Source organism: Pelophylax lessonae, assembly GCF_965119305.1.
Source record: "Pelophylax lessonae genome assembly, chromosome: 11".
NCBI classification, from domain to species: Eukaryota; Metazoa; Chordata; class Amphibia; order Anura; family Ranidae; genus Pelophylax; species Pelophylax lessonae.
In genome coordinates this window covers 199,056,014-199,072,713 of record NC_138778.1, presented here as the reverse complement: position 1 = coordinate 199,072,713, position 16,700 = coordinate 199,056,014, and the positions used below count along the sequence as shown (strand labels likewise).

The 16,700-nt window shown below is 42.5% G+C and overlaps 1 protein-coding gene across 1 annotated transcript in view; it reads right to left on the bottom strand.

The window, feature by feature from the left end:
* Window positions 1–16,700, bottom strand: part of CDH4 (cadherin 4) — a 1,089,940-nt gene that overhangs the window by 10,508 nt on the left and 1,062,732 nt on the right. The window contains exons 14-15 of the mRNA XM_082271591.1: window positions 8,243–8,382; window positions 7,063–7,227 (exon numbers count right to left, since the gene is read on the bottom strand). Coding sequence (XP_082127717.1) covers window positions 7,063–7,227; window positions 8,243–8,382 — 305 coding nt within the window. The remainder of the gene's footprint in view (window positions 1–7,062; window positions 7,228–8,242; window positions 8,383–16,700) is intronic.

Sequence of the window (16,700 nt, the reverse complement as noted above, 5' to 3'; positions counted from 1 at the left end):
AACAAGCATGCAGTATTCAATGTGAGTATTGCACATTTGTTCCAGGTAATGACACATAAGGGTTGATTTACTAAAGGCAAATAGACTGTGCACTTTGCAAAGTGCGGTTGCTCCAGAGCTTAGTAAATGAGCAGAAGCTCTGCTGACTTTCATCATCCAACCGTGAGTAAGCAAAAATGCTTTTTTTTTTTTTCTCCTTGCATGTGATTGGGTATTCTTTGCAAAGTGAAGCTTTACCTCATTTACTAAGCTCTGGAGCAAGTGCATGGTCTATTTGCCTTCAGTAAATCCACCCCATAGTATTTAAGGCATTAGATCAGAATATTCAGGGGAGGTCAGCAATGGCAGGCTACAGATTCATTCAGTACAGATTTTCATCTATGACCCATTCACACTTGAATTTTACCAAGCTAAAATGCATTTCAGAGAAGTCATTCTTTCCTATGTGACTGGTTTGCACTCATATACTGCAGTTTAGTGTGTTTTTGAAGGGAAAGGGCAAACCCTACTTGTGTGGGTAGATGTGCATGCAAAGTTTAATAGGCTTTTACTGTATAGCACTGACCCCATAAGGACTGCCAGATTTCACATTTTTGGGTCCCCCTGAGTTACCAGAATACATAAATGTCAGTTTCAAGTCCTTACATTCTCCTTCCTTGGCTCGCTCCAATAATCAGTCCAGGGGTATTTTGGTTGTTTTGTGTTTATTGTAAATTAGGGAATAGGGTGCTACTCCAAATTAACTTTGCACAATGGTTGAGGACTCCTATCTTCAGGTACAGCCAGGCTGTTGAATCACCCTGCCACCATGGGTAATTTTAGGTTATGGGTCCTTTCACATGAACGATCCGATCAGATCCGCCTGTCAGTTTTTTAGGCGGATCTGATCGGATGCTCCATGCATCCCTATGGAGCAGCAGATGTCAGCGGAGACATGTCCGCTGACACCCACATCAGATCCTGCCCATGAAATCCGGATGGATGGAAACCCTATTTTCCATCTGTCCAGGGGATCGGATGAGAGTGGACAGATGGTCCGCTCTTATCCGATTCCCCCATAGAGAGCAGTGGGGCTCTGACACCTCCCTGTCATCTGCCTGCTCAGGATCGGTCCCCGCTGAACAGAGAACGGAGCTCATCGGAAGGCGGATCGTGTGAAAGGTCCCCAAGTTTCTTTCCTCCTGATAAGGTGAGCTTAGCAATTATCTTCATGACACTTTCACTAGCATCCTCTTTCCTTCCACTGCTGACACCCATCCACTGACTATACTACAGGTGGAGTGGCCCCCCTCAGGTCAGGCCCCTTGACACGAGACCCTGTACTCACAATACTGTGGTCCCAGGGTCTCCAGTGTCTCCCCCTCAGTCAGCTCTCCTGGACCTCTGGGTTCAGCTCCTCTCATCCATTCCTCAGGCCGACCTCCTGTGACTGCATGCCACTGCTACAGAGGAGGAGGCAGCCGCTCTCCAGCCAAAGACCTCTCAGCACATGTGCTCCTGGCTTTTATACAGTATCCCCGAATGCACTGAGGCAGCCTGCCCCCTGCCAATCACCAGGACTGTATCAAAGCCTATGCATCCATTTGTCAGGTTTCCTAGCACTCTCCAACATGCCTCCCTATAGGACCAGTGTGAAACACTCCTCTAGACATAATAAATTGCATACTGAGCAGACCTCACTACCAGATCCTACTCTCTGGTAGGCAGAGAACAATATAGATATACCCGCAGCCCCTCTGGTAAACAGATAAGGCTTAAAACTATACTCTCTCACTATCACCTACCTAGGAGGGTGCTACAACTGTCTGCAACCTATTGTACTACTTCATCTTCTCTATAGACCATGAACATTTTGGAATATGGTGGTGTGTAGAGATCCCATGAGATTGTATGGTATGGGGAGCCCTCCCATGCTCACCCTTCCTCTCCCGTTGGGATAAGGTGAAGCCATTTCTTTATTCCTTAGAAGTTGACACAAAAGTGTCCAGCCTAGCATGGAGGCTGCATCCTCTCCAGCACTGGACAGGCCCCCCCTATGTCATACAGACAGACATGCAAAGGCTAGCCTACCGTAACAGTTACCAAATGCAAAAATCACCAACATGGTTTGCAGATTCTTTATTACTTTTCAGGAAATGACCAGCACAGGAAAAACATAACACCACATCATACGTACATAGTGTATGTCTAACATAGCTTTTAATACAACAGATCTACACACAGCACAGCTGCAGCAAAAAAAAGAAAACAAGGAAGCAGAGGGATTTTAGGTCCCAAAGAGGAATGGCGCTGTGCTCAAAGCTATTTTCAGGCCCCCCCAACGGTGTTTTGTTGATTTCCTCCCAGGAACACACTAACTGAACAAGATTTGTCTGAGCTCTTATAAGATAATCTACATCATATGCACTGTAGGAGAGGCCTGAAGGCATGTTTGTTGGAAGCCAATTAGCTGATATCGGCAAACATTTTCAGTATAAAACTTTCCCTGGCTGCACATAATCATTTTCTTTATTAAATGAGACCGATTGTGTGCTAATGATACTACTGCCTGATGGTAACTTAAACTGTGCAGTGCATAGAGCTATGATGATGTCATAGTACTTAGACGAGGCAATGCCAAGGGCGCCACAGCGGTCCAAAGAGGGAACTGGTGATTTAACCTGCCAGAAAACACCTACAACTCAAATATCAATTTTGAATGAACTTACCCTTCCAATGGTTGTGGGCCCTTACCCAATTCACAATTACTCCCCCCTTCCCAATGGATTGCCTAAGTCCCCCACATACCCCTTTTGCCCTTTACCTAAAAATATATTTTGGTTTTAATCCACATAGATAGCTAGGAACAGAACAGCTGAAAGAAAACTAAGGATTGCATTTGATTTATTTAAATAATGTCATCTGACACAGGGATCGATTTACTAACGGCAAATAGTCTGCAAAGGTTTGCATGGAAACCCCTATACATTCCTGTGTCGGTAAACATAGCCTACATTACTACTACAGTGTATGCCCTTATTGAACCTTTAAACCAGTGTAGAAATGGACTTTATTTGCCTTTAGTAAATCAGCCCCATAGAATGTGCAGTTGCTCCAGAGCTTAGTAAATTAGGTATAGCTTCACTTTGTAAAGAATACCCAATCACATGCAAGGAAAATGGGGGAAAAAAACCCCAGCATTTTTGCTTGCACATGATTGGATGTTGGAAGGCAGCAGAGCTTCTGCTCATTTACTAAAGCCCTGTATACACGCAAAGAAATTTCCGCCGACCGGTCGTCCGTCTTTTGTCCAGAGTGGTGTCTGTTGGTTGGAATGTGCTCTAGACTGCACACGAATTTTCCCGTACGACAGAATTCTACTTCAGAAGTGATGTCATGTGTTGGATTGCTTTGTATGTGTTCTTTCTCTCTGAGCATGCCTAGTCTTGCTCATAAGATTTTTCCCCATCTAAATCTGTACTAATGAGACGAAAATCTGAGCTGTTTTGTCGGAGGACAAAAATTTTATAGCCTGCACACCAGGATTTTGTCAGCCGAAAAAAGTCGGAGTCGACTGTCGAAAGCACCATACTAACAAGCATTTTCCTGGCTGAATTTCTTATCGTGTGTACGGGGCTTAAGCGCTGGAGCAGCTGCAATTGCAGAGTGCAGTCTATTTGCTTTTAAATCAACCCCATAAAGTCCATTTCTACACTGTGAATTAAAGGTTCAATAAGGCCTCGATTATAAGGGTGTACACTGTAGAGTTAGTAGTACACTATATACTGTAGTAATGCAGGCTGTGTTTACCGACACAGGTATGTCCAGGGGTTCCATGAATCCCTTTGCAGGCAGTCCCATTCATTTCTATTGGGACATAGTGGCTGCAAAGACACAGCTGCTGCTCTTGATTTGACATCCCTGGGGGTGCATGGCCCCAATCGCAGACGCTGTTTGTATTGGGCTGTGCAAACCCCATGGATGTCATATTGGGGACCGAGGCTGTGTTTGTGCAGCTGCTGCATCCCAATAGGCATAAATGGGGCTGGATGCACCTAGCACCCCTGGATCCCCTTTGCAGGTAAACAGGGCCCTCGTGCAGGCGTAGTATGCCCATGTGAACAAGGCCTAATGCACAGAATAATCCTGGATCAATATTTGAAAACATTATTCAGAGGTGTAGTCCTGTAACCCTATTATCTGGTTCCCATATCCCAAGGGTACCAGTACCCCCAAAACCCTAGTTAAAACTCATCTTCATCTTTTTTTTTTTTTTTACCCCTTCCCCCTCTCTTTTTCTTCTGGGTGGTGTGATGATGTCATGTATCCCCCCTCTTCTTCCTAAACAGTAGCAGTGAGCAATCCCATGTAAGGACAGTTGTGTGCTGCTCAGTCAGGAATGCTGGGAACACGGGCTGCATTGAGTCAATGATTGGGGGGGGGACGGGGGACAGGTGACAGCAGTAGGATGAAGCTGATCATTTGTAGGGGACAGGACCAGATAGAAAGTACTGCAGTGCATTATTTTGGAAAACAGCCAGTGTGGTAGCTGGAGTTCTGCTCTGAGAACCTTTGGACTAACAAAAAATAAAGTTTACTTTCACAAGTTTTGCTGTAGACGGTGCATGATGAGACTAGGGATCCACCGATCTGACTTTTTTGGTCCCGATCCCGATCTTTTGCTTTGTGAAATCGCCGATCCCGAGTCCGATCGGGAAATACTGTTTTGTGAGCTTTTAACAAAATAATACTTCCGGATCGGTATCGGCAGATACCTTATAACATTGTGCATTCATAATCTAAAATGTCATGGGTTTAGTCTTTAAGAGGTTAAACTTCCCTCCATCCGGCAGACAGAACGAAAAGATACATTGTAATCATTGTGTTTACTTAACTGGGAGAGTTGAAAGGCATTTGCAGGAGGCTCTTTTTTTTTCTTTGACAGCTGTTCTCTGCTATAAAGAGCGAAACCGGATCGGCCCGCGGATCTGTTAATTTTACCGATCCCCCGATCCAGCTATTTTGCCCGTATCAGGGCCGATTTCCGATCCGAATATCGGATCGGTGCATCCCTAGATGAGACCCTCCCCCATTGCGACTTTGGCCATTTACTGACATAAGCATGGTATGTAGGCTGAGGCAACTTAACAACTGACAGATAAAAAGACAAAACAATATGTGTTTATTGTAATTAAAAACATGGCTGCATTTAATATTCCTGACTTCTGCCAAATGTCTCAGAGGAAATCAAATCTCCATTTCATTAAAAATCAGGAAAGGCTTTTCTGTAATAAAAAGAGAGTGAGCGCACAAAGAAACATGATATCCAATGTGCTCCGCTGACAACATTCTGAGCTTGTCATTTATACAGAGAGCTCGAAATCAGAAATTCTCTAAAATCTACATTCTATTTTGTTAAGCCAGCTAAACATCAAAAGTTCTGCTCAGCTCCTCTAATGACGTCAAATTAGTATCCAGGTCCTGAAATGCCAACATGATATGCCTCCTAATACGGAGCAGATGGTTATAGCGATAGGATTAAATCTGAAATGGGCAGCTGTATAGCCAGGGAAGTGGTTTTACAAAGCATCCAATACGACTGATTGAGACCTAATTACAGGTCTAAATCCAAATCCCATCACATGGCCAGAGACTTCAGGCCAGACACAGCAAGTGGTGCATGTGGCACCCATGTTGGATGTGATTAGTTATGTTCCAGCCATTTGTATTAAAGCAGAGTTATCTTTTCTGAATTACAGTGCGGCTCTTCCTTTCAGGGAAATGTTAGATGTGAGGCAAGACAAATATCACCTTTGTAGACAGTATATAAGGGATCGTGTCACTTTATCATAAAAAGATCATAAAACCATCCAACATGTCCAATAGACAAGTGCAATTTGTTTCATTTGGATTCGTTTTTCAGAGATTTGGATGTATCCGAATTTCCGAAAGGACGTGGAAACGAATGGCAACAAATCCAAAACAAAATTATAACAAAAAAAAAAAGAAGAAGAAGAATGCATTCGTTCATTTGGATGAGGTCATGAATTCTTTCTATAACATCTAGGATGTCATCAGTGGTCCTGGCTAGCTCACTAGATTGCTTTAAAAAAGGCCTGGATTCTTTCCTAGGTGTACATAATATAAATGGGTACTAACATTTTTTTTTTAGGTAAAGTTGATCCAGGGAATATCCGATTGCCTCTCGGGGGATCAGGAAGGAATTTTTTTCCCCTGCTGTAGCAAATTGGATCATGCTTTGCTGGGGTTTATTTTGCCTTCCTCTGGATCAACAGCGGGTATAGGATTGTATGGTTGGGTTTTCAATACTGTTTTTTTTTTTTTGGTTGAACCAGATGGACTTGTGTCCTTTTTCAACCTGACTAACTATGCAACTAAAGAACACCCCACCCTCCTATGTTTATCGGTCATTCGGCGAGAATATCTACACAGGACACACTGTGTTCAGCAGGCTTTTTTGTGCAGGTTGGCATTCATCGTGAGGAGGATAGATCTACTTCGGGGGACATTTTTTTGTTTTGTTTCTTTTTTTAAATAAAGGATTTGTCAAAACTGTCCCTGGGTTTTCATTTACTTTTAACTTATTTTTTTTTGGTAAATGGGGGGGGGGGGTCTGGGGGCTTTCATATTCCAATAAGTTACCCCTCACACCCCCATAACCACTGGGCCAGGGTTGTGGGGAAGAGGACTTGTGTTCACATAAACCGCTGTGTTCATGTGACTATTCCACACCGCTCAACCTCTGAGATAGAAAACAGGGGCATATTTTAGACAATGGGCACACCATTACCATCCTTTCAATCACACAGACCATTGGAAACTAAAGGGTAAGAGTGACAGTTAAACAGTACATTTTCTTTATACAGATCTCCACACCAGAGATCAAAGAGGAATAATTAAGAAGGGACAAACAGGGGAGAGTTGGGGCCTATACTATTTCATTATCTACTCCACGTACCTGAAATCAAAAGATATCCATTAGCACACTTAATACAGTAAAAAAAGGAGCATCTAATATCAATGGGTACCATTATACAGTAGCAATTATGTAATAAGCTCTACCTCGCTGATGAAGTCGGCGATGTCTCCTGGGTGTGGTATGACAGGTCTGATTGGATACTGAGGTTCGGCTCCTACTGGCCGCTCATCCACCCGTCTGACACCGGCCACTTTGTTTAGGACATGGTCCAAGGTCTCTGGCTGCTGTAGTTGGCTTAAATCATAGTCCTGTTTGATGAAATGTATTGTGAAGGAATAAGAGAATGCTTGACTATCTCAACAAAATCTACACAGGAATATTATTATTATTATTATTGTTATACAGGGTTTATATAGCGCCAACAGTTTACGCAGCGCTTTACAATAAAATACAAGAGGGCTAAGAGGGCCCTGCTCATAAGAGCTTACAATCTACACCTTAGATTTAGTTGGATCCAGTCTAGTGGACTTAAAACCCAACTTCCAAAACAAAACAGGTTTTTTAGGTTTTGGTGTAGGAGGGGGTTAGAACCTCTCTCAGGTTTGTATTGCCATCTGTGATCCTGGTTTCCTCTCTTTCAAAAGTGAATGCTCAGTTACAGTGCATGGCATGGTACTAGTATATTTCAAATGTTTTTATGACCGTCGGGAAACACTAAACCGTTTTTAAAGTATCCGAAGAATGGTCAATTGGTCTCCCCTTCATTCTGCCATACTGCATCAGGCAAAAGCAATAAATGCTCTTGCTAGAAATAGATGGAATCTAAGTCTAAATATGACTACAAATCAAAGTATAAGGCTGCTTTAAAGTGTAAAAAAATAAAATAAAAATCCACCGTGTAATAGAAAAATATTAATACCTACCAGGCCTGCTGTTGGTGACTGCAATACTTGCTCTCTAGCAGGGCTTAGCAAGCCGCAAAAATGCTTCAGCCCTCCACTGCATGGTGCCTGCAAATACATTCTAGGGACCTAGCGGACAGCTCTGTAGGGGCCCCCTAGTGACGTAGCAGTCAGCTCTGCAGGGACATACTGGTGACAGAGGGTGGAACCACAGTGTGCAACAGGAAACAAGAGGAACCGACACACCTGGAAGTGTCGGTTGCGAAAAATTCTAGTGGCCAGTGTAGTTCTGCAAGTGAAGACTGGAGTCACCGGCAGCACGGTTGGTGAATAGTAGTAATGTTCTCCTTTTACATTATTTTTTAAGTGAAAGATTGACTTTAAGACCACTTTGTGACTTATTTAAGTAAGGTGATGTTACCTGGTCCTCTTCTCCTCCTCCTTCCTCATCATACTTCAGTATATTGTCTCTCACATCGTCCTCTGGGTCAATGAGCAACTGCTTGGTGTGCCTCTCCTTCTCCCGGCGCTTCATCCACATGACAAACAGAAGGACCATGGCTGCAAGGAGAAAACACTGGATCAGTTATCCACCGACATCAATCCCCAGACAACAGTCCGAAGTTCATTACAAGTGGCAATAAAAGTTATCTTTAACAATTTATTTTCCAGGCTTGTGAAAATCTGAGTGCCTGTTTCTTCCGCTGCTGTGGCTATATTTGTATGTCCACCCTGGTTAACTATTCCGGTTTTTATATAAAAATCACCCAACTCAAAAAAGAGTCAACTAATAATACCTCAATACAAAAAAGTGTCACAGCAGGCTGCCAGAGAAACAATATACCCAAACACAATCAAATAAATATAATAAATGAGGTGCTGTGATAACAGATAATAAACACCACAGTGCTAAAAATGTGAAAACGGTGTCAGCCGTCATAAACAGTCCCAAACATATTCTTATTAGTGTAAAGTTCTTCCCATATGTGCCACAAATGCTCCCGTGCTCAACAACACTCCCCAGCAGACTAATATTAGCCATACACCAGTCTAAAAATCGTTCAAACTTATTTTCAAAAAAGAACACACGGTTGTTAAGAGCAAATGATATAGCAATAATGTATTGACTGAATTTTGAATGATAAATCGGTCAATGGACATGGAAGAATCCGTTTCTCATTTGTTTTTGGCTTCTGGGTCACATATGCGCAGTACCAATAGTTCAATTTTTTACCACTTCAGCTCTGGAAGGTTCCCCCCCCTTCTTGACCAGGCCATTTTTTGCAAAATGGCACTGCGTTACGTCAACTGACAATTGCGCAGTCATTGCAACACTGTACCCAAATAAAATGCATGCCCTTTATTTCCCACAAATAGAGATTTCTTTTGGTGGTATTTGATCACCTCTGCAGTTATTTGAAACAAAAAGCGCTCATCTAAGTCTTTATGGACCTTGCTTTGTGCTCTGCTCCAAACCATTTGGTGGGAGGGGGAGATAATGGTGTGAGGTTGTTGTTCAGGGGTTGGGCTTGGCCCCTTAGTTCCAGTAAAGGGAACTCTTAAGGTGTCAGCATACCAAGACATTTTGGACAATTTCTTGCTCCCAAGTTTGTAGGAACAGTTTGGGGATGGCCTCTACTTGTTCCAACATGACTGCACACCAGTGCACAAAGCAAGGTCCATAAAGACATGGATGAGTGAGTTTGGGGTGGGGGAACTTGACTGGTCTGCACAGAGTCCTGACCTCAACCAGATAGAACACCTTTGGGAGAAATTAGAGAGGCGACTACAAGCCAGGCCTTCTCTTTAACATCAGTGCCTGACCTCACAAATGTGCTTCTGGAAGAATGGTCAAAACATTTCCATAGACACACTCCTAAACCTTGTGGACAGCCTTCCCAGAAGAGTTGAAGCTGTTATAGCTGGAAAGGGTGGGCCAACTCAATATTGAACCTTACGGACTAAGACTTCATAGCTATGAAGGAGCACGGCTGCCTGTCCATCGGCAGCAAGCACGCTCAGAAACGCGTCGCACTCTTGTGACATCATCCACCCACTACCACTAACTAAGCCTCGGTTTCCCCTGATGGATTCTCAAGCCTCATTCCCACCCCTGCGCCATCCACCGTAATTGCCGGCAATGGTGAAAAGGTGACACACTTCCTTCCGATGGCGGCGCTCACTGGATGATGCACACCCCCACCCGGGATACATCCAGGAGGGTGTTAACCTGTACTTGTTACCCTGAACCAATGTGAGTGTTTTATTACACATCAATAAATGCTTTAAAAGTCTACACTTAGAGGCGCCTCTACTTTTTGTTCATCCTAGTCCTGTTGGAACCCCTGGCTTATTGGTTCCCCTGATGGCTGCCATATATGTTGGACTCCCTCCCCTACATAGACTTACATGGACTTTTTGAAACAAAAAAAAAACTGTGCGGCAGATGCCCCGGTTATATATGTTTTTCCTAATGATGTATATTCTGCCTGTGCTTCTGTTGCAGATTTTCCCTCTCACTGTCTGGCAGGGAAATCCCTTCCCCAATAGCTGTAAAATCTTGAAAGGGGTTCGAATCCTTTTCCACTATACCCAAATCTAAAATGAAAACTTTTTCCTGGACTTGCACTTTACCTGCAATATTTAATGCAAAAGTGCAGGTAATTATAGCGTCTATAGATATTGCATGAAATGAAGACTTCTGCGAACCGATCTTGTAGTAAATATTGATTGAATTAGTGGTGTGGTGAATGCCATGAATGGCGTCATTTAGGTTATGTGACGGTAAGGTGCAGTGATAGGCTCCAAGGACATCTTATCACTGCACCAGATCATGGCAAAGTTTTGACTCCTTCTAGTATCCAAAAGTATCAATTAGATTGAAAAGATTTGGTGTGTATAAATAAAATGTACAGAAGAAGTCAGAGTGTTTTATAGTAAAGCCATGACACCGTGTTTTTCCTCTTTTTTTTTTTTAAAGCAAACTAAATTCCCTAAAGCAAAAAACTAAAACAGTGAAAGCTTTCAAAGTGGCTCAGCATCACCCCACAATGAAAGAACATCTCCCAATTACCCTTCAAACAGAATTAACTTCATGTGATGCTCGGCTCCTGGATTTTAAACAAACATGAAAGTTAAACATATGCAGAAATAACAAAACGCACAGGCTCGGTGATTATTCTCGGTTGCACTCCATGCTAATGATTCCTCTTGATTATGGTCACCTTGCTGCCAGTGCTGAGTGATTGGAATAATTTTGGGTATAAATGACAACGTCATGACATTGTGAGCTCCAGCAAGGAGAAAACGGAATGCAAGCAAGAGGCCTGGAGAGGTGCTGACACTGCCACTGTCATAGGTATTGATGAAAGACGGACATGGGAAATAAATACTAAATCCATCCATATCTGAGAGGAAGCTTAGATACATGGAAGAGTGATGGCAGAACAAGACCAAGGGTTCCATCAAGTCTATGCAGCCAATACAGTGCATCCGGAAAGTATTTACAGCGCCTTTACTTTTTCCACATTTTGTTACAGCCTTATTCCAAAATTGATTAAATTAATTTCCTCAAAATTCTACAAACAATCCCCCATAATGACAACATGAAAGAAGTTGGTTTGAAATCTTTGCAAATTTAATAAAATTTAGTACAAGTATTCACAGCCTTTGCCCAATACATTGTTGAAGTTCCTTTGGCACCAATTACAGCATCAAGTCTTTTTGAGTATAATTCTACAAGCTTGGCACACCTAATTTTGGGCAGTTTCTCCCATTCTTCTTTGCAGGACCTCTCAAGCTCCATCAGGTTGGATGGGGAGTGCCAGTGCACAGACATTTTCACATCTCTCCAGAGATGTTCAATCTGGATTCTGGCTGGGCAACTCAAGGACATTCACAGAGTTGTCCCGTAGCCACTCCTTTGTTATCTTGGCTGTGTGCTTAGGGTCGTTGTCCTGTTGGAAGTTGAACCTTTGCCCCAGTCTAAAGTCAAGAGCACTCTGGAGCAGGTTTTTATCAAGGATGTCTCTGTACATTGCTGCATTCATCTTTCCCGTGATCCTGAATAGTCTCCTAGTTCCTGCCGCTGAAAAACATCCTTGCAGCATAATGCTGCCACCACCATGCTTCACTGTAGGGATGGTATTGGCCAGGTGATGAGCGGTGCCTAGTTTCGTCCAGACATGACGGTTGCTAGTCAGGCCAAAGAGTTAAATCAAGCCAGAGAATTTTGTTTCCCATGGTCTGAAAGTCCTTCAGGTACCTTCAGGCAGACTTTCATGTGCCTTTTACTGAGGAGTGACTTTCGTCTGGCCACTCTACCATGCAGGCCCAATTGGGGAAGTGCTGCAGAGATGGTTGTTCCTCTGGAAGTTTCTCCTTTCTCCACAGAGAAACGCTGGAGCTCTGCCAGAGTGACCATCGGGTTCTTGGTCACCTCCCTGACTAAGGCCCTTCTCCTTTGATGGCAGTTTGGCAAGGCGACCCGCTCTAGTAAGAGTCCTGGTGGTTCCAAACTTCTTCCATTTACAGATGATGGAGGCCACTGTGCTCATTGGGACCTTTAATGGTGCAGACATTTTTCTATACCATTTTCCAGATCTGTGCCTTGATACAATCCTGTCTGAGATCTACAGACAATTCCTTGGACTTCATGGCTTGGTTTGTGCTCTGACATGCACTATTAACTGTGGGACCTTATATAGACAAGTGTGTGCCTTTCCAAATCATGTGCAATCAAATGAATTTACCAGAGGTGGACTCCAATCAAGTTGTAGAAACATCTCAAGGATGATCAGTGGAAACAGGATGCACCTAAGCTCAATTTTGAGTGGCATGGCAAAGGCAAAGTGAATAATTACGTACATGGGAGTTTTTTTTTTTTTAAATTATGCAAAGATTTCAAACAAACTTCCTTCACGTTGTCATTATGGGGTCTTGAAACAGTCACACACACAATGCCTCCTGCTCTTAGGAAAATGGCCCCTCCAGATGGATATGCTTAGATCTTCATTACGCTTAAAAGTGGATAACCAAGGTCTTGCTGCCCCCAAAGACTTTGGGGAAGTTTACAACACTGCAACCATACAAAACACACAGAGGGCACACTATCTAGTATATTATCCTGAGACAAATAATTTGTTTATTACTGCATTACAAACGTAAGTGTAGACTTGGAGGAGATCGCGCTGCATCTCCCTTCCAAGTCTAACCCTTGTATTTACACAAATCATTTGGAGTTTTTTCCTCTTATGATGTACTTCATTCATGGGATATAACACTCATTATACTCCTTTTTATATACTCTAAAAATATAGAAGATCTCCATCAAGTGGGAAATATAGCTACACCTAATCTTTGGACCCGAATCTACGTGGCCCTAAAGTAAATTACGTTTATCACCTTACTTTCTCATTTTTTCTCCTTTTTCTTTTTAATTACCAGCCGAAACACACAAAACTTTTTTATCCAATACAGCATTGTTCCTGCAGCTCCCGGAGAACCTCTGGGGAGGCAAATATTTCAGGAAGTGGGCAAAAAATGAAATATGTATGTTAAATTATACTTTATATATATCCTAATCTAACCTACAGTATAAACTACCATTATTGATAATTTATTTTTATCAATTCCAGAATCGGTAAACATATCCTTGATAAAGGCTGTTACTGGCCGAAACATGTCGGATTACCGATCAGGCCCTTTCTCTGCATCAACCCCCATCCCTTGATATGAGGAACAGCAGAGCAGGACCATTTACCCATTAATGTCCAAGTCACTTATTATCACGTGTAACACACATTTTCAATACTTCCTCTTCACCCAGCACAATGGGACTTTACCCATTATTTCACTCGAGAATTGTGTATACCATCTACATATGTAAATAAATTTTATCTATAAATTGTATTACTACCTTGTACCTCTCTTACTCCTGCCCTTAAAATCCCACAACTGACCTGAGGCACCACAAATTGACACAATATACTCTTGGGATGGTGGCAGAAAACTACTATTTCTTTCCAATATAAAGATCCAAAAAACCTATCTAAAAACACGGTAAGGATTATACTCACAATATTGCAATAGTAAAAAGTGCATCACAGATCTCAGCATGTTCCATCCAAATGCATACAACAGAAACTGAAGACCCCCGTGGGTCCTGTGTGATGCACTTTTTAATACTGCAATTTTGTGAGTATAATACTTACCGTGTTTTTATAAAATAAATTATTTGTCTCAGGATATTGCAATAGGTCGGTGCGTCCTCTGTGTGTTTTGTATGCCATTATGGGGTATTGTTTGTAGGATTTTGAGGAAAATAATGAATTCCATTTTGGAAAAGGGCTGTAACAACAAAATGTGGAAAAAGTGAAGCGCTGTGAATACTTCCCGGATGCACTGTACATAAGTGGTCATGGCTATAGTGCGGCAGGGATATGTGAACCACAAAACTGGCTGAACAAGATTACAAATCCTTTTTCAGGGAAAATGTGTATTTCATCATTGTATGTTGTCACTTGCCTGGTGTTTAGAAAGAACGTACGAGTAGAAAAAACCTGACCTGTAATAGAAGGTACAAATTCCAGGGCTGAGTTGGAGCAAGAATGTGCAAATCGGGTCCGGTGATTTTTTTTATACACTGATCAGCCATAACTTTATACCCACAGGCAGATATTGTGCAAAATAATCTCTTTGCTGTGGAGGATCAGGTTCCAGTCCTGACGTCACCTGCGGTAGCTGCATTACTGTAGGTGATGTCAGGACCGGAACCTTAAGTAGACAAGGAGGCTAGTCTATGGTGTACAGAGGTGGTGAGACCGATACAGGTCCATCCCATGGAGAGAACGAACCGAATGTCACCTTTACATTTATATGCGATTTGATTGTTTTAACATGTGAGAGTGGCTTTCTGCTTGTTAATATATTGTGTTTTACTTGGGTACTGAACTATTGGGAGGATAACTTTGCTTTTTTCACAATGGCCATTTATGAATCCTGGGGAAATACATCATATCCAAACGCTGGATATTTACATGTTTTATGCCAACCATGAGAGTGGGTAGCCATTGAGATTTGATGAGTGCATATTTGTTGGGTAGAGGCATCACCAGTGCACGCGAGGTGGTGTGTGATTGATAATAATCTCAATGGAAGAAGATTTAAACACTTTTGCTTTGCACTATTTTGGTGGACTATATTTATGGACTTTTAGTTATTATAGACGAAAGCCTATAATAGAGCATAAATCACAGCGCCACTTTGGAGTGATAATTAATTTACACTTTGAGTACTGACAGATATTGATTATCTCATTACAATGGTATCTGAAAATGGGTGGGATATAATAGGCAGCAAGTAAACGTTGTCCCTGAAGTTGATATAATGAAAGCAGAAAAACCTGGGCATCATAGTTTGTTGCGTATGGGGCTACATAGTCATAGACCAGTCAGGGTGTCCACAGCCAAAAGAGCCTACAATAGGAACGTGAGCTTTAGAACTGGACCACAGGGCAATGGAAGAAGGTTGTCTGGTCTGATGGATCACATTTTCTCCTATACCATTTGGATGGATGGGTGTGTGTGCACGCGCATAACTTACCTAGGGAAGAGATAGCACCAGGATACAGGATGAGAAGGCAAGCAGTGATACTTTGGGCAATGTTCTGGTGGGAAACCTTGGGTCCTGACATTCATGTGGATAATACTTTGACATGTACAACCTACCTAAACATTGTTGCTGACCAAGTACACCCCTTCATGGAAACCATATTCCATAATGGCAGTGGCCTCTTTCAGCAGGATAATGCGCCCTGCCACACCACAAAAATGGGTCAAGAATTGTTAAAGGGAACACAACAATTAGAGTGAGGTGTTAACTCGGCCTCCAAATTTTCCAGATCTTAATCCATCGAGCAACTGTAGGATGTGATGTAAAAACAAGTATAATCCATGGAGGCCACTCCTCTCAACTCACTAAAGAATCTGCTACTGATGGCTTGGTCTCAGATACCACAGCATACATTCACAGGCCTAGTGGAGTCCATTCCTCACCGGGTCAGGACTGTTTTGGTGGCAAAAGGGGACCTACTTAATATTAGGAAGGCGGTGATAAAGTTATGGCTGATTGATGTATATGCACATGTTGTGTTCCAGGTCTGCTATACACTAATAAGGATGAGCTCAGGCATGTTCAGATCCGAATCCAAACCTACCTGAGCAATCCCGCAAGGAAGCTGTCACTATCCTTGGCCAAAAGTGGCTGAGGAATTCCCCACTCCACAGCCGCATGCATTAGTGTGGCCTGGGGTGTCCAGGGATGCCTTGACGGCTTATGAATGGCCAAGGACAACTTCCTGGCAAGATTGCGCCTAGGATCCAAACACTCAAGAGCTCATACTCACAAACTAATGATAAATGGATTAGGAGTGTGCACCTTTACAACAAGTTTCCTAGATGGGTTACCTTTCAGGTAACTTGCGTTGTATTAGGTGGAAGTCATGTTGTCTATGAATATTTTTTTGCAACTAATCTCTACAATTTTCTTAGAGATAAGACCGGCATCTAGGCTTACTCTAATGGTCTTCATGAACATGAGCATGCATCCTCACTTACTGAACAGCAGATCACCAAAGCTTGCATGTTCCACTACAATCTCCAGACAATTGCTGGGCACTCAGAGATTTTGATTCAAATTCGATCCATGAAATCAATAAAATTAACCCTCGAGTGTGCAAAGTGATTTTCTACTTGATTGGATATCATTTGAATAAATAAATGCTGGAGAACTTTGTTGATATGACAAAGGCAATCTGAAACTCAAACTGACCGTGTGTGACCTGCTTGAGACTAGCATTACCCAACCTGCCGAGACAACTA